This window comes from Megalops cyprinoides, chromosome 19 (assembly GCF_013368585.1).
Source record: "Megalops cyprinoides isolate fMegCyp1 chromosome 19, fMegCyp1.pri, whole genome shotgun sequence".
Lineage (NCBI taxonomy): Eukaryota > Metazoa > Chordata > Actinopteri > Elopiformes > Megalopidae > Megalops > Megalops cyprinoides.
The window spans coordinates 4,331,440-4,353,939 of record NC_050601.1 but is presented as its reverse complement, the minus strand read 5'-3'; the positions used below and the strand labels follow the sequence as shown (position 1 = coordinate 4,353,939).

Genomic DNA, 22,500 nt, shown 5'->3' with positions numbered 1-22,500 from the left:
TTGTGCGTGTGCATGTCTGTGCGTGCGTGCGTGTACGTGTGCGTATGTGTGTGTGTTACAGTGTGTGTGCCTGCGTGCGTGTGTGTGTGTGTGTGTTAGAGTGTGTGTGTGCATGCGTGTGTGTGTATGCGTGTGTGTGTGCTTGCGTGCATATGTGTGTGTGCTTGTGTGTGTGCTTGCGTGTGTGTTAGAGTGTGTGCGTGCATGCGTGTGTGCGTATGCGTGTGTGTGTGTGTGTGCGTGTGTTAGAGTGTGTGTGTGCATGCGTGTCTGTGTATGCGTGTGTGTGTGTGTGTGTGTGTGCGTGTGTGTTGGTGTGTTCATGCGCTTGAGTGCACCTCCACATGGAGAGTGACCAGGCTGTCAACCTGCCACTCAGCTCTGGCCAGAATTCAGGGCATCAGAGAGACCGAGCTGCAGGAGCCGAAAGCAGGAGAAACCAAAGACTAATGAGAAACACACGTCCCCCCCCACCCCCCATCCCAACCCCCCCCCCAACCCCTCTCGCTGTCTCTTTTTTATTTGACAACCACACAAGGGCTTCCAGTCAAGTGGCGACTCCAATCCCAGGCGATCATTTAGAACGGGAGCTTGATTCCTAAAACCCCTGTCTTTGAATGGGGGGGGGGGGGGGGGGGGGGGGACTGGGACTGTGCTTGATGAGGGATGCAACATGAATAACGGGAAGCTGCAGAAGGACAAACACATCAGTACGGAAACCTAATGCCATCGGCAATCACCACCGTCATTTTTCCTGTCACCGTCCCTTCGTTTCCATCGCTCCCCCTGCACATGTGTTGCGAATAACAACAATGCTGCTTCCACTTTAGATGACGTACAGTTCCAAGGCTCCCTAACCCCGGTTTCCAAAAAATCAGCTTTTGGGGGAGTACCGTGGAAGAGGAGAGAAGGGGAAGTCAATACGGGTCAAGAGGTGCACGAGATCGCAGCAGCTTCCCTCTCCAAGGGTATAGCGGTGATGTGCGTGATGCAGTGGGAAGCCGAACGCCTCACCTGAATTTTACCAAGACTTGTAACCTAAATGTAGCTAAATGACTGCACCTAAATATAACCTGCGCGTCAAATCCCGTGCGGGGCACGAGCATTTTGCTCTCAGGTGATACACTCACCCTGAAATGCACCAGCAGAAGAGGATATGTCAACTGCGACCCATGCAAATTTGGCAGAGATAAGATAAATACACACTGCAATTACACACTCGAATCCTGAAAACTACATGCATCTGAGACCACTGTGACATTGTTCACTTATCCTATGCATGCTCTTAACAGGAGTAAGTAAAGTCAATGGGATTAAAGAGGGAGCAGCTGAATGCTGTACAAGAAATCAGAGTATGTAATTATCCAATACGAGATTACAGGGAGTTTACTGCAAACAATGGCGTGAATATAGATGGTAAAGTGGGTTTACTTACTGCACACAGAGCTGAATGGGGAGCTCTATTCACTGGACTATTCACTTACACACACAGCAAAGGCAGAAAGCGACAGCAGTTTGGTTCGGCGTTACCAGCAGCAACAGGTCAATAATGAGAGTGCAGTAAAACTGAATCCCGCTGTATATACAGCACAAGAAAGAAAGAAACTGAGGAAGGCTTGCTGAACAGAAAGGTTTACACCACAGAAAACCTGCAAGTGCTTTACAAACTTAACTGTGTGTTAAGTGAAGGCTGAGCACCCTTAACTTATGTCAACGGGGAATATAATCACTTTTCTTCTTTGACTGACAGAGCTGTGAGGTGAGTTACAGCTTAACTGTAAAGGTCTTTTTGACACACGGATAACAGGAGCTTTATGATGGCAAGGCATTCAACACCAATGTCATCATCACATAAAGGCAATATTTAAAAAAAAAAAAACATAATAATAGTAATTGCAATGAAAACTCTGGCTGTTTTTCAACATCAGGGGCTGCTGGAAGCCTAATCAAGAACACACTGAAAGCCTGGAAAAAAAAAAGCAAAAGAGAAAGGCAGGGAGCTTATTTTCTGCTTTGCGCAGGTTCACACAAAAGAGCTTTATCCCAGAGCTGCTGTGCAAATACCTGGGGGATGAAATCAAAAACCTCAGAGAATTACTTTCAATATTTCTTGCCAGCCGTCAAATATTTCCATATATTTCCCCCCCCTCTTTTCTCGGTGGTGAAAAGACTCCCATTACGGTTCCTGGAAGCCCCTTTAAATTATAATCCCAGGGTTGCTCGCACTTTGTTCCAGAGACGTTACCGGTGACAGGATGCAGAGACAGCAGGTAAAGGGAGCCCGGCTTGCCGTAATGGACACATTTCTGCCGGCTTAGTCACACTTTGGACGGGCGTGGCGGTGCTTTTTACCATATGGCAAGAGCGTAGGGGGGGGGACGGGGGGAGAGAGCCGAGCGACTCACGACTTTCCACTGCGGTCTCGTAAAATCGGGCCGGGGCGGCATCTTTAAAAACGGGGAGAGATTCGGGGCCCTTCGCATGATCGACTGCTCCTGTCACAATCGCTCGCTCGGCTGAGAATTTCAAACTGAAGACGACTAACAGACTGCGGGTCACATTTCTGCAGCAGAGCTCTCGGATGGCTCCAGGGTCAGGCGCCGCAACCAAGGGACCGGTCGCCGTTTCATCGCCTTGGGTTCGGGTTCCTGACCCTGACGTCACAGGTTCAGAACCGTATCTGCTATAACCGAGCGGTTTGGCCAAGAATCTGCCGGAAACTGCCTGACAAAGAGGTGTGCAAATACTAGCTGACTGCATAAAAAAAAATAACAGAACTACTACAACCTTTGGTCCACATGCACACCAAACATAAAAACAACCTTTTTAGTGCCAGAACAGCTGCCACTAAGCCAAAGCAGGCCGATTCATCTGTGTTGAATCAGTAAGGGGGGAGGAGAGAGCTCTGTGCCAAAAAAAGGGGACCACGTTTATTAGCGAAAGACTCCTTCAATCTCGTTGATTAAAGGGGTTTGGATCGATTACACCGGGAGATTGAGCTGCGATCCACTCGACCCCTCAAAAAGAAAACAGAAATAAAGGAGGGAAAATAAACCCCGCGCCTCCTCCAGCAAGGGCAGCCGTGGTCACCTGACCGCGGGGCCGTTTGAGCCCCCCCCCCAAGGCACCCTGCCCGGTGTCATGTTCCCTCTCACCGTCTGCTTCTGATCCAGCAGAAGAGAACCTCACAACTTCCAAGGCTGAATTTTCTTTTGGGGGGTGCTGACTAGAAAAATAATCAGGTCGGCCCTCACAGGAGACCACTTGTCCTGTCAAGTCAACCGTCGGTCAAAAGGGGCTCTGTTTTTTGGAGGCTTTAGCTGTTTTTGGGATGAAATGAAAGGGTGTGTGTGTGTGTGTGTGTGTGCGTGTGCACTTGTATGTGTCTGTGGGGGGTTGATATTTTCACTGACTGCAGATAATTAAGAGGGTGAAATTCAAAACGTGCGCTGCCCAGTGTGGTCATGATTGCTGCATCCACGCTGCAAACTCCTACAACAAAGCTCAACATTCCTTTCCCCTTCCATCGCACTTTCACGCCGATTCTCCAGGAGGAGGGAGGACGTTGCTCTTAGCGACCTGAACAGGAAGCCTCCAATCCAGGGTTTGACAGGAAATACCAAGAGCGAGAAAAATCGTCCCGATGCTGCCAGCATTTACTCAAAAAGCTGGTTGCAATTGAATCAAATTGTAAAGTTTACTGATTGCAACCGGGCCAGAAGGCCCCATTAAACTCATTATAATTATGTTTATAGTGGTGGGGGGAGGGAGCAGGGGGGAAGAGTTGAACACTGAACTCTCCAGTTGTGATAAAAATCTGCTTTTAAAATGGAAAATAGGCATAATGGTTGCCTTTCTCAAAGCCCCAAAAAAACAGAGATTCTCTGGGCTCAATTTTCAACCAGAAAAGCAAAACAAACACTTCTTCGTTTTTTAATTGCTGTCCCCGTTCTCTGCCCAGCCCAGTCGTACTGGAGCACGCATGATGCACTTTTACACTTGCTGTATAAAAAAAAATAATAATTATTCAAAAATTAGAAGCCAGCTTTGTGATGTAATGCAAAAAAAAAAAAAAACAATGCATCTCTGCCAGAGCCTGCATAATGTTTGGATTTCACACACATTTTGGACGTTTTAGCCAAGTCTTTTTCTCTAAACAGATCTGAGCAGATTTATCCCTCTCCGGGACAGGACGCAGCACAGCATAAACACTATGTCTCAACTGTTTTCATTCCTCTTCCCAGAATCACACATTTGTCATTCACCCTGGCATCGGAGCAAGATCGCTAGCGCTGTTGTGTAATGTTCCTGCGGTCGGGGAGCTGCCCTGAACTACCCGGGAGGTTGCAGGTACACATCCCACCTGGGGCAAAGCCGTGGCAGCCTCGGGGGAGGTACGCAACCTTAATTGCGCCAGCTGTGTCCAACACTGTAAGTTATGCAAGCTGCCATGGCTAATTGCATCCGCAGAACTGGCGAGCCAGAGGGTGGACATATGGACTGGCAAATAAATACTCAAACAAGAAAACCAATGGAGCAAACACAAGGATGTTTAAATTAGCAAAACGAGGTTAATATTTGAGGAGACAGAGTAAAAGGATCCACCACCTGTACGTCAGCTCGCAGTGGTAAAGAAGGCACTGCCCTATTCACTCACAGCGGGTGTTATTAACCATCTGTACACATGTTATTGACACCTTTCTCACTGCTTCTCAGTCGTGCCTTTGACAGGTTGTGTGAGATGGCTGGTGAACTCCCCACGGGGGAACCTGCATCACTTACAGTGGCTGTGAGCTCTCCCAGGGGTCCGTGCGTCTGTAGGAGAGAATATGATCTCTCCCCGAGGTCCTTGTGCCTCTTAGCAGATCTGACAGCTCTCTCCCATGCATCAGTAGGAAAGGCTGTCATCTCTCTCTGAGGTCTCTGTGTCTCTAAGAAGAGTTTTAGCTCTCCCTGGGGTCCTCACATCTGTAAGTAAAGCTGTAAGCTCTCCCTGGGGTCCCCACACCTCTGAGTAAAGCTGTAAGCTCTCCCTTGGGTCTCTGTGTCTCTAAGAGGAGCTGTTAGCTCTCCCTGGGGTCCCCATATCTCTAAGTAAAGCTGTAAGCTCTCCCTGGGGTCTCTGTGTCTCTAAGAGGAGCTGTTAGCTCTCTCTGGGGTCCCAGCTCTGGACCTCAGGGACACCCTGGCGTCTCTATAAGCCTGCTGTAAACAGTCTCAGCTCTGTCCCACCCAGATCAGCCCAGCGTCCCAAACATTCCCACCCCTGGCTCCGCACCCCTCTCGCGCTCCCACAACCTTTCCCAAGCCCGCTTGGATCACTTCACCACCCCCCGCCCCCCCAATACCTCAAAACCCACCCACCCATGTCCACATTGACTGTACCCAGCCAGTACCAAACCCAAAATCAGCTGGAAAGGAGCTGCATCCAGCACAGGCAACCAACACCAATCCCAAAATCAACTGGAGAGCAGCCTAGACCTGTGTCCAGCGTACTCAACCAGCACCAATGCCAATATTCACTGGAGAGCAGCCTAGACCCGCATCCAGCGTACTCAACCAGCACCAATCCCAAAATCAACTGGAGAGCAGCCTAGCCTTGCGTCCAGTGTACTAAACAAGCACCAAGTCCAACATGAACTGGAGGACCAGAGGAGGCCACACTGGGGGTTCACATGCAAAAGGAAGGAGTCAAATGAGAAAGCAAGAGCCCCAATGAGAGTCATGAAATGACACTGTGGATGGCCGTATGGATGTGGAATCAGAGGTATTTGAAGGTCTGGGAGCCAGCTGGGAAACACTGCCACCGTACCCTGGAGATGCAACTCTATTCCTCAAACTATCTGTCCGTAAACGCATCACAGACCGATATGACTCTAATCACATGCACGTGAATTTAGGACCGCTCGGCTTCTGCTAGTTAGAGAGTCAAGCGGACAGAAACGGCCAAATGAACTGGATGACTGCACTGCCTGCAGAATTTATATTAAAAACAAAACAACGCAGGGCTGACCTCTTGGATGCAGCTCTAAAAATGGAAAAAAAAGAGGAAGCAGTGATTACGATTAAAATTTTCCAACCAATTTAACTCTCAATGCAAGTTTGTTCTGGATGGCGACCAGCGCGTAGATTAGGAGTGGGAAATTAAGGTCAGGTCCTACAGCTGAGATGATTGGAGTTGGGGTTTGGGGAGGGGTGCTACACTCTTACACCTGTCTCCTGCTTGACCCCCCCCCCCCCCCCCCCCCCATCTGAAGTGGGGCAGATGCTTGGTGCTGCTTGTGGAATATTCTAGAACACTCTAATCAGCAGGACCGCTCATGTAACGCTGGAGGACAGAGTGTAGCCGAGCAGCTTGCCACCAGATGAAGGGGAAGACTTCAAAAAAAAAAAAAAAAACCTCCTCGCCACACATCTACATTTCTCTCAACAGCCCCTCCCTCCACCATCTCCCCCACGCACGTGTACACACACACACACACACAAAAAAAGCTGAGTAAACTTCAGCATTCCTCATCCCCAGCCTGCAACTGTCTGCAAAAAAGAGACAACCACTGCCATCTCTCACCTCCTTTCCCTGCACAACGTCTTCGCTCACTCAAATCAGCAGCACCAGGAACAAAACACACCTCCCTCCTTTCAAACATTTCAGCCGTTAACACCAACAACAGCGCTGGCTTGTTGTGTGATGAGTTTAGACTTTTTTTTAATCAGGTGTGAAGCATCCCTCATTTTGGATTATAATAACTCACAAAGAGCAAAGCACAGCCCGTGAGGTGCAATGTGGGGGGGGGGGGGGGGGGCACTGTGGTCAGGAGAAGAGGCGTCTCTCCTACCAGGGGGAAAGCAGCAGGGGGGGTGGGGAGGGTGTTTAGAAACCTACTGTGTAAACCGCATCTCACCGCTGCCTCACACAAACAAGCACTCCAACGCAGGGGGCACACCGATCAGTGGCCCTCACGGCACAATGGCCCTCTCTGTTCACACAAAGAGTCCGGTGAGAGGTGCAGCTGTACTTCTCCGAAAATGGGTTCTGGTGAGTATCTAGCAACCCCCCCACCCGCCCACAGGCTGGTTTGGCTCTGAACCCGCGCCGCACGTCTTGAGGAGCAGACTAATGGTCCCGGTAGCATAGCAGTACCACAACACAGCAGCACAACAGAGCTTTTTCACCGTCCCCGCCGGCTCGGTACTGTAAACGTTCTCGCGGTGCGGCCGACGCTGTTTACAGGAACAGCCAGAAACGCTCTGAAAAGGAACGCTGCCCGTGTTTGGAGCTGGAACGCTCTGCACGGGCCGCGCTGCCACCACATTTTGGGAGGGGGGTGAAAGGTCAGACGGGAGAGCAGAGACGTGCAGATACCCGGCCAGTTTCGCCAGGAGACCCGCCCCCTTGGCACAGAGGGTCCCCTCAGTGGACGTCCCGCAGGAAGAGGAAACGGGCTCCTGGGTCTGTGTGCAAGACCCAGGAAATGCGAGGAATGTGTCGAGCTGTTGTCAGAATTTTGGAGGTCTACATTCTAGAACCCCCAAACATTCCGAAAATGCAAGGCCCTCTCCTTGAGTGCTGACACGCGCGCGCGCGCACACACACACACGCGCGCACACACACACACACACACACACACACACACACTCTTAGGGAAATGCTGCTCTGTACTCACCCATTGGAGGTGCCCAGTGACACAGAGCCCAGAGAGGAGCCCAGCTTCCTGCTGTCCCACAGCTTCACCTCTCTCTCCCGCATCTGAGGAAATAATCACGCTGTTACACACACACATACATGCACAGACACACACACATACACACTCTTTTACACAAACACACGCACACAATCACACACACTCTTACATAATCACACACACAATCATACACACTATTAAACAAACACACAATCACACACACTGTTACACAGACACACACTATTAACACACGACCCTCACCCACAATCACACAAATACATATGGTCACACACACCCATGCATACATGATAACACATACACAGACATACATATAAACATATAATATGCATAGACAGACAGATGAAGGCAGGGCCCATCAGTGACAGACACCCTGTACCCTGCCAGAAACAGCACATTTCATCTGAAAGGAAGGGTTTTTCTCCCCACCTGACTGAAGCCAGTGGTCAGTATGTGGTCCGAGTCCTTGACCCAGAGTACGCGCGAGTCCTTGTTGTTCTGGTGTCCCACAGCACTCTGGAAGAAAAGCACACCGGGGGTTAATCTCTTTTTTGGGGAAAGGGACAGAGAGGAACAACCGCACCACCAGCGCGGGGATGCGGCCTCAGCTTTGGCCGGGAACGCACATTTTACACACCGCGCTTTTCCAGTCCGTCCTAAAAGCGATGGGACAGACGCAGCCAAGAGAGGCCAGATGTTGCTGTGGGGAGATGGTGGACAGTGACAGGCAGACGCTGACAGAGAGGAAATGAGGACGGACGGAACAGCCGATGCTTCGGTCGGCTGTAGCGCTCTCAGTACACACGGTGATCTCTGAACTCAGCACAGAGCACGGCTTCTGTGTAACGGTCCAGCAATGCTCCTCTAACTCTGTGGCAGCATTGTCAGGTTGTGGAAGTGTAATAATGAGGAATCAGCTCTACAGTAAGCCAGGCAATGCGGGGTGGGAGGGGGGGAGTGGGAATACTGGTAGCCTAAAGCAACTGGAAAATAACTGGAGTAATGAGAGGTGAGGTCTGACTGGAGAATGGATGCAAACAGATTCTTGAACAGATCTGTGGCCCAACTACAGCCTGATTGGTCGCAAACAAATTCTTTTTGGCTCAGCTAGGGCCTGATTGGTGGAGGTCAGACTCTTTTGGTGCAAGGGTAGAGCCTGATTGGTGGAGGACAGAATCTTTGTGTCCAGACAGAGCCTGATTGGTGGAGGTCAGACTCTTTTGGTCCAGGGGTAGAGTCTGATTGGTGGAGGTCAGACTCTTTTGGTCCAGGGGTAGAGTCTGATTGGTGGAGGACAGCCTTTTTTGGCCCAGGTGAAGGCCTGTCAGCACGATGTGCAAGCACAGCGAAACGGCAAACCGTCACTTCCCGACAAACACTTCAGAGCTCGGAGAGGCAAAGCAGACGCTGCGGGGTCGCCGCCGGCCAAACCCTCGCTCCGTCTGTGTGTGCCTGCAGCTCAGACACAGCGGGTCTCTGTTAGTCCCGCTGATATTAGGCCACGGAGAGAGTTTCCATGGAATAATCCGCCCACAGGCACTCGGCTCCCCCGCGAAAACAGCCGTCCCCGTCTCCCGAAACGGCCGCTGCCGTTTTAACGGCTCCTGTAGCCACGCCAACGAGCCAGGAGGCGCAACACTGCCACGCTGCGTGCGCTGGGGCGCTGAGGGGCCAGCAGCAGAACATTTTGGCCCCGGCCCTGATGGCACAGTATGTAAGGAAGGAGAAGGGTCAAAAGAAAAATTAAAAACCGAAACAATATGAAACAAAAGGTTGCTGTCATCGGAGGGGTGCGAAAATCAAAAACAGCGTGTCTGTGGGCCTTCCGTGCCCCCCGCCCCACCCCACGCAACGGATCACAAACAGCAGCAAGCGCAGCTCCTGCAGCAGCACAGGGTGGACGCAGGACACCAAACCCCCCCCCACCGCTGCGAGCGGGGAACATGTGGCCCGAATCACGGCCTAATCAAAACCCCGTTTCCCCTCCGCTGTGACGTCTCACTCCCCACTCTGCTCTCTGTAGTGGTTTGGGGAACAAGTGAGGCGCAGAAAAAATAAAATTAAAAGAGAGAGAGAGAGAGAGAGAGAGAGTTTTGTTCCGTTTAATCCCCCTCTCGCGCGCACAGCGGTGCTGGCCTGGCGGTGTCACTCAGAGGCAGCGCTGCCGGGACGCTGATGTGAAGCTACACGCGCTGGCGGCCGGCGGGAAGGCTCGCTGGGAAAAACATCCCTGTCCGTTTACGTCAGACACATCGATCTGGCCGGCCGGGCAGAGCTTCTCCGTGACAGATAAAGCGGGTCTGGCTGAAGCCCTGTTTGGTGGGGGGGGGGGGGGGCGGGGGGGGGCGACGACGGGACATTAGCCTTTGGAACGGCGCAGTATTGATCCTAACGAAAAATGTGGCTGACACCCCGTGGCCTGTGTTACCTCACCTCATTCCTGGGCGGGTTACAGTGTGCTCCCTCCCTGTCCCGCGGGGGAATCGCAGGCCTCGCTTTGTGTGACATTGCTTTAGCGATTTGTGCGGTTTAATACTTAAAGGCCGGGGGCCATCTGTGAGCTGTCTGCAGCGTCGACCCGGGGTCAGGGGAGCAGGAAGGCCGTGACTCAGTGTTTGCCCGAGTGCTGTGGGGGTGAGAGGCAGGCTGACGGAGAGCACAGGACGTGTGTGTGTGTGTGTGTGTGTGTGTGTGTGTGTGTGTGTGTGATAGCTGATGCTATCAGCTGCTCCTGAATGATGCATGAAAAGCGCCGGTGTGAGACACGCAGCAAACAGCACCGCCGTGAGAGCCGGGAAAAGGGCTCGGACTCCAGCGCCCTGCTGATCGACAACAACAAACAGAGCAAAGCAGGGAGAGCCAAGTGGGTCACAGAGACGGGGGGGGGGGCGTTACTCAAACTCCCCTCTCTTCCTTCTCTACGGACGGCTCGCTCTCCAAAATGGCCGTAAAGCCAAACACCACACCCCTCGGGGGTGTGCCTCCTCTGACTGAGGGCCACCCTTGGCTCTCCGAGTCACCACGGTCCCCGGCTGATAGGCAGCACCTGTCTGAGTGCTTAGACGCAGCGCTGCAGTCATGTTGTGAAAACGTTCCCTGAGTGTTGTGGAGTCCCCAGGCAGAGATTCACTCCAGTACCAGGCTCCAGGATGCCAGTAAATATCTCAGGACGGTACAGGGCCCTGATGGATTAATCTGCCTGGTTTTAATGCCTCTCTCCCTCCTTTCCTGCAGGGAGAGAGACTCTTGTTCCAGTGTCTCAGAGCTGCGGCTGCATTAGTGAATATGATTATAATAGAGTGGGAAACACAGAACAAGCTTTTTTTTAAAAAATGTTTTCCCTCCCCGACTGCTAATGATCCTGATCTCAGTTTGCGCTGTTTAACGAGACGCGATTTCCTTAATTGTTCTGGGAAAGTTGGGCGGACCGTGGGAACGGACAGCACAGCCAAAAGCATTGTCACATTCAGACAGGGGACGCTGCGTCACCGTCGTCACATTCAGACCGGGGACGCTGCGACACCGTCGTCTCATCACCACTTCTTTCTGGATTCTTCCTCCTTTCTCTCCCTTCACGTTCTCATTGTCTCTCAAATGAGGGGGGAAAAAAAACAGAAAAAACAAAGCAGTCGGTGGCAGGTGATGATACAGCGCCTTGCATCTCCTGACATCCACGGCAGCACAGATCTCTGACTGGCGCAGGTGCGCTGTGCTAGGCTCTGCGCTCTCTCCAGCAAAGCGCCGCTCAGGCCCAGGGCCCTGAAATGAGCCGTGAGATAAAGCAAACAGCGGACGCAGATGCTGCCGTCCGCAGCAGGACGTCACGGACGGCGAGCCAAGCGAGTCTGGCAGACGCTGCGCTCGGTGATGATGTCACTGCTCACTGACACACTGACAGCTCACGGGGGGAAAACGAGTGTCTGCGGCGGAGTGGCGTTCAGCCGTCCATCACGCCGCTCGCCCCCCTCTCTCTCCCGTGCGGAGGCGGTGGGCGGTGCCACATGAAGGCCTTTCACGCTGACACTGCAGGGACCCGCAGCCAGCAGCACACAGCAGAATGGGCTTTCACTCTGGAAACTGTGTGTGTGTGTGTGTGTGTGTGTGTGTGTGTGTGTGCGTGTGTGTGCGTGTGCGTGTGTATGCGTGTGTGTGTGTGCGTGTGCGTGTGCGTGTGTATGCGTGTGCGCGTGCGTGTGTGAAAACGAAGGAGGCGTACAGAGGAGCGGGAGGGGACCAGGGTGCAGAGGGTTGGTCTCCATGCATGTGGTGTGTAGCTACACACTGTAGTGTGTAAGGGCTTAAGGATGGGCACGCTCAGCCAACTGTACGTCAAACCTGGCCCTCACAGAAACAGTGAGGGAGTGTAGCAGCCCAGCCTGCAGAGACAGAGCAGGGGGTTAGCCAGTTATACTGGGACAGTGTGGATGGCCTAACCCAGGCTAAGCAGGGACACCCGGAACAGACCGGTCCGGAACACACCGGGGAGTTTGGCATTAATATAGAGCGGAAGACGGATCTCGGTGACAGAGAGACCTCGGACGGGCTGTGGAGGGGAGAGTGAGGGAGGGACGTGGAGAAATGCATGATGGGAGAGGAACGTGAAGGCGAAAAATGGTATGACAGAGGGAGGAGGAAGGTTATGAGAGAAACATCCTCACCAAAAAAAGACCCGAGAAAAGAAGAGATGAACAGTTGGTGAAATTCAGGAAAAAATGTTGATGTCAGCGTCTAGTAGATTATGGGTTTATATCTATAAAAAAAGGCCATTTTCCTAATAAAAAGTGAAAAAATAAAAGCCTATTGCTACCATTCTTCAGATTTCTGCATGTGCATCGTTTAAACAGAGCGAGAGCACATCTGTGTCACTGCAAGAGAATGTTGATTCACCCGCTGGGAAGAATATCAGGTGTCTCCACATCCACATATGGGAACCATATCACTCTCTCTCTCTCTCTCTCTCTCTCGCTTCCTCATCCTACTTTCCTTCTTTCGTTCTGTCTTCTGTCCCATGTCTTTCCTTGCTTTCCCTCTCTCTCTCTCTCTTTTTCTCATCCTACATCCCTTCTCTAAATCTGTCTTTTGTCCCATTCCTTCCCTGTCTTTCCCTGTCTCTCTCTCTCCTTCTCTCTCACCTTCTTTCTCTCTGTGCTCAACACTGCAGAGACACCCCAAACCACCTCCCCTTCACCCCTCTGGTGAAGCCCGCTTCCCTCGTTCTTTTACCTCTCCTCTCATTATTCCACTCACTGACCCCCTCATCTTCCTCTCCGACAGAAGCCAGGAGGCTCAGTGAGGGGAGAAACAGAGGGAAGGAAAAAATATGACACAACAAAAAGCAAACCAACCACTTCATTCTCTCATTTCCTCCGCCGCCTACCACCACATTTCAGCTGATAATTGGAAACGTCTTCCATTCTGCTCCCCCTCTCTCTTTCCCTCTCCCTTTCTCTCTTCTTTTTTCTCCTGCTCTCTCTCTCTCTCCCTCTTTTCTTTCTCTCTCTCTCTCTCTCTCTTCCCTACTCTCCTCCTTCACTTGTTCTTTTGTCAGTGGTAAATATGAGGTTAGCACCAGGGCTGTGCATAAATCAGCTCCCGAGCGTTCCGGAGCGTTTGCTCTGGCCTTAGAGCATCCTGCAGCTCCCGCAAACCTCACCGCTCACATCATGACAGACGACCGAGGGGGAATACCTATAAACCTGAGCACATTTCCAGAACAGCAGGCTGCTTCTGCACTTCATAATCGGACACGGCACGTCATCCTGGGATCCGGCGTCCCTCAAGCGTTTTAAACAGCGCTCAAAACGAGGGGGGAGAGCCGTATTGTTGCATAATGCACCAAAGAGCCCGAAGGCCATAAAGCAACTGATCTATGACCGCGCATTCATGACCTAATAGGGCGAGGAGGTCCAGGGAGGAGACCTGTAACGCGATAGGCAGGGTACAAGCTGTTTTACAGGTAAGGCGCATTGTGGGAAATGACTGGCATTTTGGTGGAGACCTATATTTGCATGTGTGAGAAAGAAGGATGGTTCCAGAAGGCCGAGGCCGGGCAGTGGAACCCAGGAAGTGTGGGAGAGTTCTCTGCATGACTCTGCACAGCTGCATTCACGGTGACTCATGTTGCCCCTTTTCTATATGCGGCCACCGTGACATGCAAAAGTGACTACACGTACGTATATGTTTTCATATATACGTATACTGTGTACACACACACACACGCACTCACAGACTTGAGGGTAAGAAAAGTTCACTCCGGTTCCTTTAAACATGCCCTTTTCCTTTTCTGACCCAGCAGCCCGCGGCTGCTGCTCCTTCTTGAACTGTTTGTTTACTATGCATTAAGGCCACTTTTCTCTCCTTCTCGCTCTCCCCCTCCCTCTCGCTCTCTCTCTCGTTCCTCGCTCCCTCTTGCCCCTCACAGAGAGAACACGACATGAATAAAAAGTCCCGATGATGTGAAGCAGAAGGACAGTGGTGTGGGCCCGAGCTCCCGGCAGGGGAACACAGAGATGGCTTCCCCCGAGCCGTTCTGGGATAAATATAGCAATTCAGCGTGAATGGCTTATCCAGAGAGGCTTTTTTTCCCCCCTCTGTTTTGTTTTGAGTGTTTTTTTTTTCTGGGGAATCTTCCCACGGCCTGCTTGGGAACCAGGCAAGAGAGCAGCGGAGAGAGAAGCCAGGGAACGGGACGGAGGAGGAAGAGGGGGCCGAGGCCTTCGCCAACCCCTCGGCCCCTTCGTAGGTGGCCATCCGGGGACGTGGTAGCCCACCGACATAATCTCCATCAGTCCGTCGGTGGACATGCCCCGCTCGGCCAGGGGGAGCGGTCACGCCCATTGACACTGTGCTAACGGGCTAATCGAGGGCGGGGCGAATCGGTCTGACACGCAGCCAGTGACACGCGACTCCCACGCGTGCCTGTGACCCTGCGCACACAGCAGCTCAACATCACCACACGTCCTCGAATCCAGTCATGACAGACAGTGGGATAAGGAGATACAGCAACTCTCAGCAGTCTGGGGAGAACTGTGAGAACCGATGGGTACAGATGGAGGCTTACTGTCTGTGCACATAGCATCTCAGTATCACCACATATCCTCATGTCCACATTCACAACCATCAGCAGGATAAACGGACGCTGCTACGACCAATGTCTGCAACACGTCTGGGAGGACAGGAGGGGGCCACTGCCGTTGTACCCTTGGGCAAGGTACTTGACCCACAATTCCCTTAGTAAATATCCAGCTATATCAATGCATAATATTGTAACCTATGTAAAGTCACTCTGGATGAGACAGTTTTTGAAATAACAATATTGTAATATAATGGTCAGGGTTGCATCGCTGATCTGTGCATTTTTTTTTTTTGCAGAGACGCCAGTTTTTAACATGAACGCTGATGAGGGTGACAGACTGATCCAGGCTCAGCTCGTGACCTGATTTTCCTCTGTGACTGCAAATAACCGGAGCCGACTGCATTAAAAACGCAGCATCAGAGACGTGATGATCACAGCTCAGCTTACTTTCCTGGGCAATTTCAATCAGCGCAGAGCGGACGATTTAAGGCAGAAGGCACGAGCGCTACAGGAAACAGCCCCAAGGCTAAGACCTCAAAACCTAACTAAATAACACCCCCCCCCCCCCCCCCCCACAACGTTTTTTTTCTTCCCTTCTCCCTGAGTTTTCTGCCGCACAGAGTGCTGGAGCGTGCAGCAGCTCGTGATTAGCAGGTTGGGGTCAAGTTTCATTTAGACGCGGTCTCCCCCCCCCCATAAGATCGATCACCCTCACCGCACCACTCGCCGCAAAGACGTCAGCAAAAAAAAAAAAAGAGAAAAACAGAAAAAAAGAGGGAATCTTTTTTAATATACAGAGGAAGAAAAAAACATTTAAAAAATAAAATAAAATACCAGGAGGATCGTTAAAGGCAGAGAGAGCGGGAGTTGGGGGGCTGGGGGGATGGAGGCGCTGGCAGGCCCGGCGGGCCCCTCGGCGGCAGAGGGATCCCGGGGGCCCCCGCAGCGACCGGACGGCCCCGGTGGCGGCTCATCTCTGTGATGCTAAAAATACACCCCAAAAAAAACGCTGGCTGTAGGGGCGCGGCGGCCGCCCCCGCTCCCAGCTCACAGCTCCCCGGCCTGCGCTTTCTCACCAGTATTGGTTTCAGGAGCTGGCATCCGACTCCCCGCGACTACTGCAGCTCTTTTTTTAATTCCCATCAACTGCTTTTTATTTTTTTTTTTTACCCCCCCCCCATCCCTTGGATTGATCATTCAGCTTTCTATGTACACAAACAATCAGCGTGGTGAAATAAAGCTGGGCACCCAATCTGCCTCCGTTTGCTGGTTTTCTGCTGCATGGAAGGAAAGAGAGAAGCTCTGTGTTCATTTTTTTTTGTTGTTGTTGTTGATAACTAATACCGGTGGGAAAGGGCAGTAAACAGATGCCCCCCCCGCCCCCACAAAGCGATGTCCCGTTCGGGCGGCTCATGATTTTTCACAAGGCTGACGTAGCAATTTTCGGAAATAGCCCCCAGGTCCCCACACGTCGCTGGTTTCGCCATTCACCTCGGAGGCGCCAGCGTCCGTAAAGGTTAAGCGAAAATGACTGGGCTGTTTTTGTTTTTTCTTTGCTTTTTTTTTCCCGGCCTCGCCCTTTTTAGGCAAAACGGGTCCCGAAGTTGCGTTTCCGGAACGCGTGTCTGGTGACACGGCTCGTTTGGAGCACACGACGCGGGCTGCCAAAAAGCACAAAGAGTAGCCGGTCACAGGAAAGGGCTGACGCTGGCCCTATTAAGGCCCGCACAGAAGGAGGGTAATCCAATACGGGACCCATGGCCGCCGAGCGGGTCACCTGGGTGTAAAAACCATTAGCGTCAATGCCACATGACAACATCCCGGGACCATTAACACTGAGTCATGGAAAGAAAATCGCCCAAACGTTTTTTTATTGTCTTATTTTGGGGCTGCCATGTACTTGCCCCCCCCCCCCCCCCCAACATAAGTGCATCTGCTGAGGGGATACATCTTAAAATAAAAGCAGTGTTTCTGAGGCGTCTCAACACCTGCGATGGAGAGATCGAAGGAGTCAAAGCTGGTGCTATGGGAAATTCCCGAGCAAGAAATCCCATCCGCTTCTCTGCCAGCATCCCACAGGATAAACTACAACAGGAGGAGATAAAAAACGCACAAACACACACAACAAGATGCGTCCCACACATCTGGCTGCGCAGGCCTGAAGCCTCTCTCTAACAAGGGAACGTGGGAAACCTTTACTGGTGGGCCTGGTCACAGCGCGATATGCGTCACAACCTACAAATCTGTGTAAATTCAGTGTGAATTGATATAAAACATAAAACTAGGGAGGGAGCCTGTAATTATTTTACCACTGTGCTAATTGGCCTCCCTCCCCAGACCGAAAGAGCCAGCTGGGCTGCGGCCACTCCTCAGGCCCTGGGGACAGCACTTACACAACAAGTGGAATACATGCACGGTGCCGGCAGTGAGGAGCACAGGGCCAACAGGGACGGCCTTACAGGGTGAGGCCTACAAAGTGAGGTGCTGTAAAAACACAGACTTAGGAGAGTTCTAGAAGTTGAGGAACAGTGGCCATGAAAACATACACACAGAGGTTCTGAGGTTCTGGAAGGTGAAGCACTGTTGCTATGAGACCGAGTTCAAGAGAGTTCTAGAAGGTAAGGAACAGTGGCTCGAAAAACTTGCACACAATGCATTCTAGAAGGTGAACCATTGCGGCTATGGGAACACACACAGGAGTTCTAGAAAAGCATTGCACAGTTGTTGTGGGAACACACACACAAAAGTTCCAGAAGCTGAGGCGGTGGAGCTGTAGGCTCTGTGGCAAAGCTGCTCGCCTCTCTCCAGTGAAGACATCATGTTACGCCGATGGTTTACTGCAGAGCAGCAGCTGAGGAGCAGAGAACGCCCACACTGACAGACGCAGATGAAAAGCCTGCCCTTGCAATTTGTCACAGCAGTCTAATTCCTTTTGTCATTTACAATTCTTTCATAATTGGACTGGTTATGGGTAGATGGCTTTCATTCCTCAATAACCGCATGAAAAAGTCCTCCATCTTCAAAGTCCCTCCACATCTGGGAGTCTCAGCGCAGTCCTGCAAAGTCCAGTGCAGGCACACTGGCATCCAAATGGTGCTGTGCACGCATGCACATTCACAAGCACACGCACATGCACGCATGCGTGTACTTGGACACAATGGCACGCAATTCTAAAACTGTGGGAATTCATGTAGATGTCCCCATATGTGCAAATACACCTGCAAATGCACGCACACGCATCACAAATGCGTGTGCATACAGAGACAAGGTGCACGTGCACACCAGCACACAAACGCACAGAGGGGACTTTGAGAGTATCCCTTTCTCTTCTTAAATCCTCTCCGTCCCCCGACGCAATGCGCTCTTCAGTTTAAACTGGCAGTGATGACAGAAAGCTTTGGCTAAACACCTCACTCTCTCTGCGCCGTGCAGCCCCTCCAAATCCAACACAAAGACCATTACAACACAAGGCTCTGCACTCTCCAGCCAGGCCGGTGGTGGATCCAAATGAGTTGACAGTATAAAGCTCCCTGTTCCAGGGAGAACACTAGGCCAAAGGGGCTAATTTCAGCTAATTTTCTGTACCTGTGTGATGAAAGTGCAGATAAAGAAAAATGCATCTCTGTATGCATGTACTCTGTCTGCTGTGCACGGACAGATTGTTTAACAAATGCTGGGATTCGGGTCAGATTTGAGATTGAGGTTAAGTATAGGGTTTGGTTGTAGAATTATGTGAAAAGCTGAGGTTGGCTTGAGTAGCACGAAGGAGCAGTCATTATCATTATCTGTAAGGACACAGATTGGATTTGATTGGAGGTTGGATTAAAAAAAAAACTGCACAAATGATCACCCCTAAGCCTGCCTCCATTATTTCAGACCATGCATTTACTGCCTCCAACACTGCATCCAGTGTTTTTTTTTTTCCCCTCATTTCTGAGCTCATTAGTCAACGCCCCGTGGGTTTTTCCACCGGAGAGCGCTCGGTGCAGACGGCACACAAAACAAATTAGTCCATTCGCTGGCGTGACGTGGATAAAGTGCGGCTATTAAACCCGAACCCTGGCGCAATCAGCGCGTTCTCCCAGGGGCACCGAAACGGCGCGGCTGCATCTGCGGTCCCCGGGCTGGTGTCAGCCGAGACGAAGGAGCGCGGGGCGAGAACAGCAAGAACAGCAAGAACAGCGAGAACAGCGAGAACAGCGAGAACAGCGAGAACAGCGAGAACAGGACTCCGTAACAGCGCTGACTCGCTGCAGAGCCCCCAGAGCTGGATGACGGGAGGACCAAGCTGTGCGGAGGCAGATCATCCCTGACGACAACAAGGACTTCACCAACATTATCAGGTTCTCCAATGCTTAGCTGCTCTCTCCCTGTGAGTGTGTGTGTGTGTGTGTGTGTGAGTGTGTGTGTCATGTACCCCCAGGCCTTGCGGGATGACCAGGCCCAGAGGGACAGTGAGAGGCAGAGAAAGAAGTGATGTGCTCTGCCTCCCTTCCTGGTTTGGCTGAGCGGCTCCAACACTGACATTCTACTGGCTGGACAGATACTCAGCTTGGTGAACTTTGACCCGGAACATTCCGTCTAAGCCTTGCTGTCTCGTTATTAATATTCAGGCGTGGCGGAGGACTGAATGGCCCAAGAACATTAACGCTGACAGCACGGTCACCTCCTGTTGAGGACGGATGAAAGGATCTTTCATCCTACACACATGGATGAAAGATGGAAGGCCCCGCAGAGCTGACAGTCTCCTGACGAACGGCATCTGGTCTCAGCCACCGCCGAAGCTGGAAAAGTCCCGGCATAAAAAGGAGTTCCATCAGCGGAACACTCGGTGGCAGGCAGAGGGCTTTGCTGTAGAACCGTCTGGAGTTCCACATCTTGGCACCGCAGAGCGTCTTTGGCGATCATCCCTTACCGCCTACACAGGTATGCGGGCCAGTGTCCTGCACAGTGTCTGTCGCCTGTAGCGGGGAGAGCGCTGGCCGCTATGCCGCATTCTTTCCAGATCGCGCTCCCTGAAAGCCGCGCTACCGACGTGTACCGGTCTGACATTTCTGTAACCGAAGCGCTTCCACGTTATAATGCGGACAGGTCTTGGGCCCCTCTGCGACCACAGCACGTGACGAGAGGCGACGGAGGCAGACAGAGGGTACCATTACCCGACACGCCACACCACTGGAAAAAAAAATAAATAAAAACAAGAAAAGCAGCACTGTAATAATGATGGTGAGATGTGAGTCAACAGGACTGACCACTGAACAAGCGATCCTGGAAATGAGAATAGAAAGCCACAGTGATGCTGGACAGACACTGCAGAAACAGGGCTCTTTGAGAATCACGGGGTTTACGAGAAGCACGCCGCCCTCGCCGACCTGCCTGGTTAGCCACCGGCGCTGGCTTTAGTGCATATGTGCCAGTCATGTGAGGGAATGTATAAATGATTCGCTAAAACAAGGTCCGTAGCAGGAAGATTTACGAACCAAACAAACCCCACAGATACAGAGTCTCTGTGTACCAGCTCCTGGCTTTGCCCATGGCCCCTGTTTTGAGGTTTAGCCCCTTGCTCTGCCCTGAAGCCCAGTACCTGGCTCTGACCTGGGGCCCTGCTCCTGGCTCTGACCTGGGGCCCTGCTCCTGGCTCTGACCTGGGGCCCTGCTCCTGGCTCTGACCTGGGGCCCTGCTCCTGGCTCTGACATAGGGCCCTGCTCCTGGATCTGACATAGGGCCCTGCTCCTGGATCTGACCTGTGACCTGAGCCCAGACTGCGATCATGTGAGGATATGAGGGCCTTGCCACTACATGCTTGGCTGTAGTGTGAAACTTCTTTGTGTGCATAACTGCTGGGGCCTGTGTGTGTGTGTGTGTGTGTGTGTGTGTGTGTGTGTGTGTGTGTGTGTGTGTGTGTGTGTGTGTGTGTGTGAGTGAGTGTGTGTCTCTGTGTGTGTGTGTGTGTGTGTGTGAGTGAGTGTGTGTCTCTGTGCGTGTGTGTGTGCGTGTGTGTGACCCTGCGTGCCCGGGACAGACCGCAGCACTGTGCCAGCCTCTCACTGCACTGCTGTTCGAGTGTTCGTTATCCCAGAGACCACCTCACGAGCGAGACCAGGAACTTCCCCCACAAAACCAAACACACCCCTCCTGCGCAAAAGCACACACTCACCCCGAGCAAATAAACCACCCACGACTCATTACCTCCACACCAGAACCAGCAGATCAACCAGGAAATCACACTCTCCCCTTCGTGCTGACAGGGAACCACCCACAATGCACTGCAGCTCCCAACCTTAAACTCAAAAAGAAGGCCTTCCACTGAGCAGCAATGTGTATCTGGATCTGCGTTTAGAGAGAACAATCACGACTGCGACCGACAACAACTGCATCCCGTCCGCTGTTTGAAAACATGTGAAAAGCTGATTTTCTGATCAAATTTCCGAGGATAAGAGTGATTTCAAGACAGTAGGACAACCTGGAGCCACACAGCACACCAGGTCGGGGCCGGAGATGAGCCGGGTGCAAGGCAACTGAGCGCGGCAAAAAATGCAAGGAAGCAGACAGTGAACTTAGCACCAGGCCAAAGTGTGGATGCAGAGACCGGAGCATCAGCACCGCATATCCACACACACCTACACACGCTTACACACACACACACACACACACACACACGGGAGTGCACACGCAAGAACCAAGGCTGGTTCCTGCCACAACAGAACTGCAGAGCAAATATGCACCTAATCTGTTATTCCTTACCCCCCCTCCCTGCTCTCAAACGATATCTATAAACACTCATGAAACCCTTTCCAAATAAAACTAACTAACCCCCCTGCAAGGCGACCTCAGACACCAGGAAGCTGTCAACAGCGTATAACTCCACCATTTCATCCTTGCTTTCACCCCCTCGGCGTTTGCCTCAGAGTGGGCGGGGCAGGGGCGGGGGCGGGGCTGGGGGCTGGGGGGGTAGTGATGGATAGGGCTTTTGATTGGCAGCGTCAAAGACGTGCCATTCCCCGCCACATCACAGGCCTGCCCCGGCCTGCAGAAAGGGCCGCGCGCTCCGCGCCACCATTTCGGCTCCAGGTGCCGCACACATGTGTGTTTTGCGTGCTTAATTAGCTGGAAAGAGAACGAGGTCCCAGGGCTGCACGCTGTGCTAATGAGCTAACTCCCCCGAACGCACACACTCGCACACTCGCGCACACACACACACACACACGACACATGTGCGGGGGCTAGGCCTGTGCCAGCTGGCGCATGCCCTTATCCCTCTCTCCAAAACGCTTCACCCCCTCCTCCGCAAACTTCAACCCCGCCCCCCCGAAAACCACTTCTCTTGTTTACCTCTCTGAGACCCCCCCCCACACACTCCTCCCTTTCCACACACCATCCTCTCTCTCTCCATACAAACAGACAAACAGCACATCAGTGCCAGCACCCCAGTCCGCAGGGGCTAGTACTGACCCAGCTGCAGCTCCCTTCCTCCCCAAAACCACCTGCCGGGACGCTCTCGCTCTCCCGCGGATAAAGACCCATCTCGCCACCCTCGTCCTTTTTTCCTGACGTCTGGCGCAAACGGTTGAATAAATCTTTCCGGCTCTCGTGTAGCTGGCGCGGCCGCTGACAGACGGAATGCACCGATAGCGGAACCTGGACGGGATTCCTGCAGCCCCTGCCAGTCTGCGAGAGTGACGTGACTGTCCATCAACAAGGCCCTATTCCTTCCCCGGCACCTA

The 22,500-nt window shown here is 52.3% G+C and overlaps 1 protein-coding gene across 2 annotated transcripts in view; it reads right to left on the bottom strand.

Annotated features, from left to right (window-relative positions):
• Window positions 1–22,500, bottom strand: part of LOC118794097 (mitochondrial import inner membrane translocase subunit tim16-like) — a 138,087-nt gene that overhangs the window by 88,918 nt on the left and 26,669 nt on the right. For both annotated transcript variants that reach the window (XM_036552248.1, XM_036552246.1), the window contains exons 8-9: window positions 8,130–8,216; window positions 7,665–7,747 (exon numbers count right to left, since the gene is read on the bottom strand). In XM_036552248.1, coding sequence (XP_036408141.1) covers window positions 7,665–7,747; window positions 8,130–8,216 — 170 coding nt within the window. The remainder of the gene's footprint in view (window positions 1–7,664; window positions 7,748–8,129; window positions 8,217–22,500) is intronic.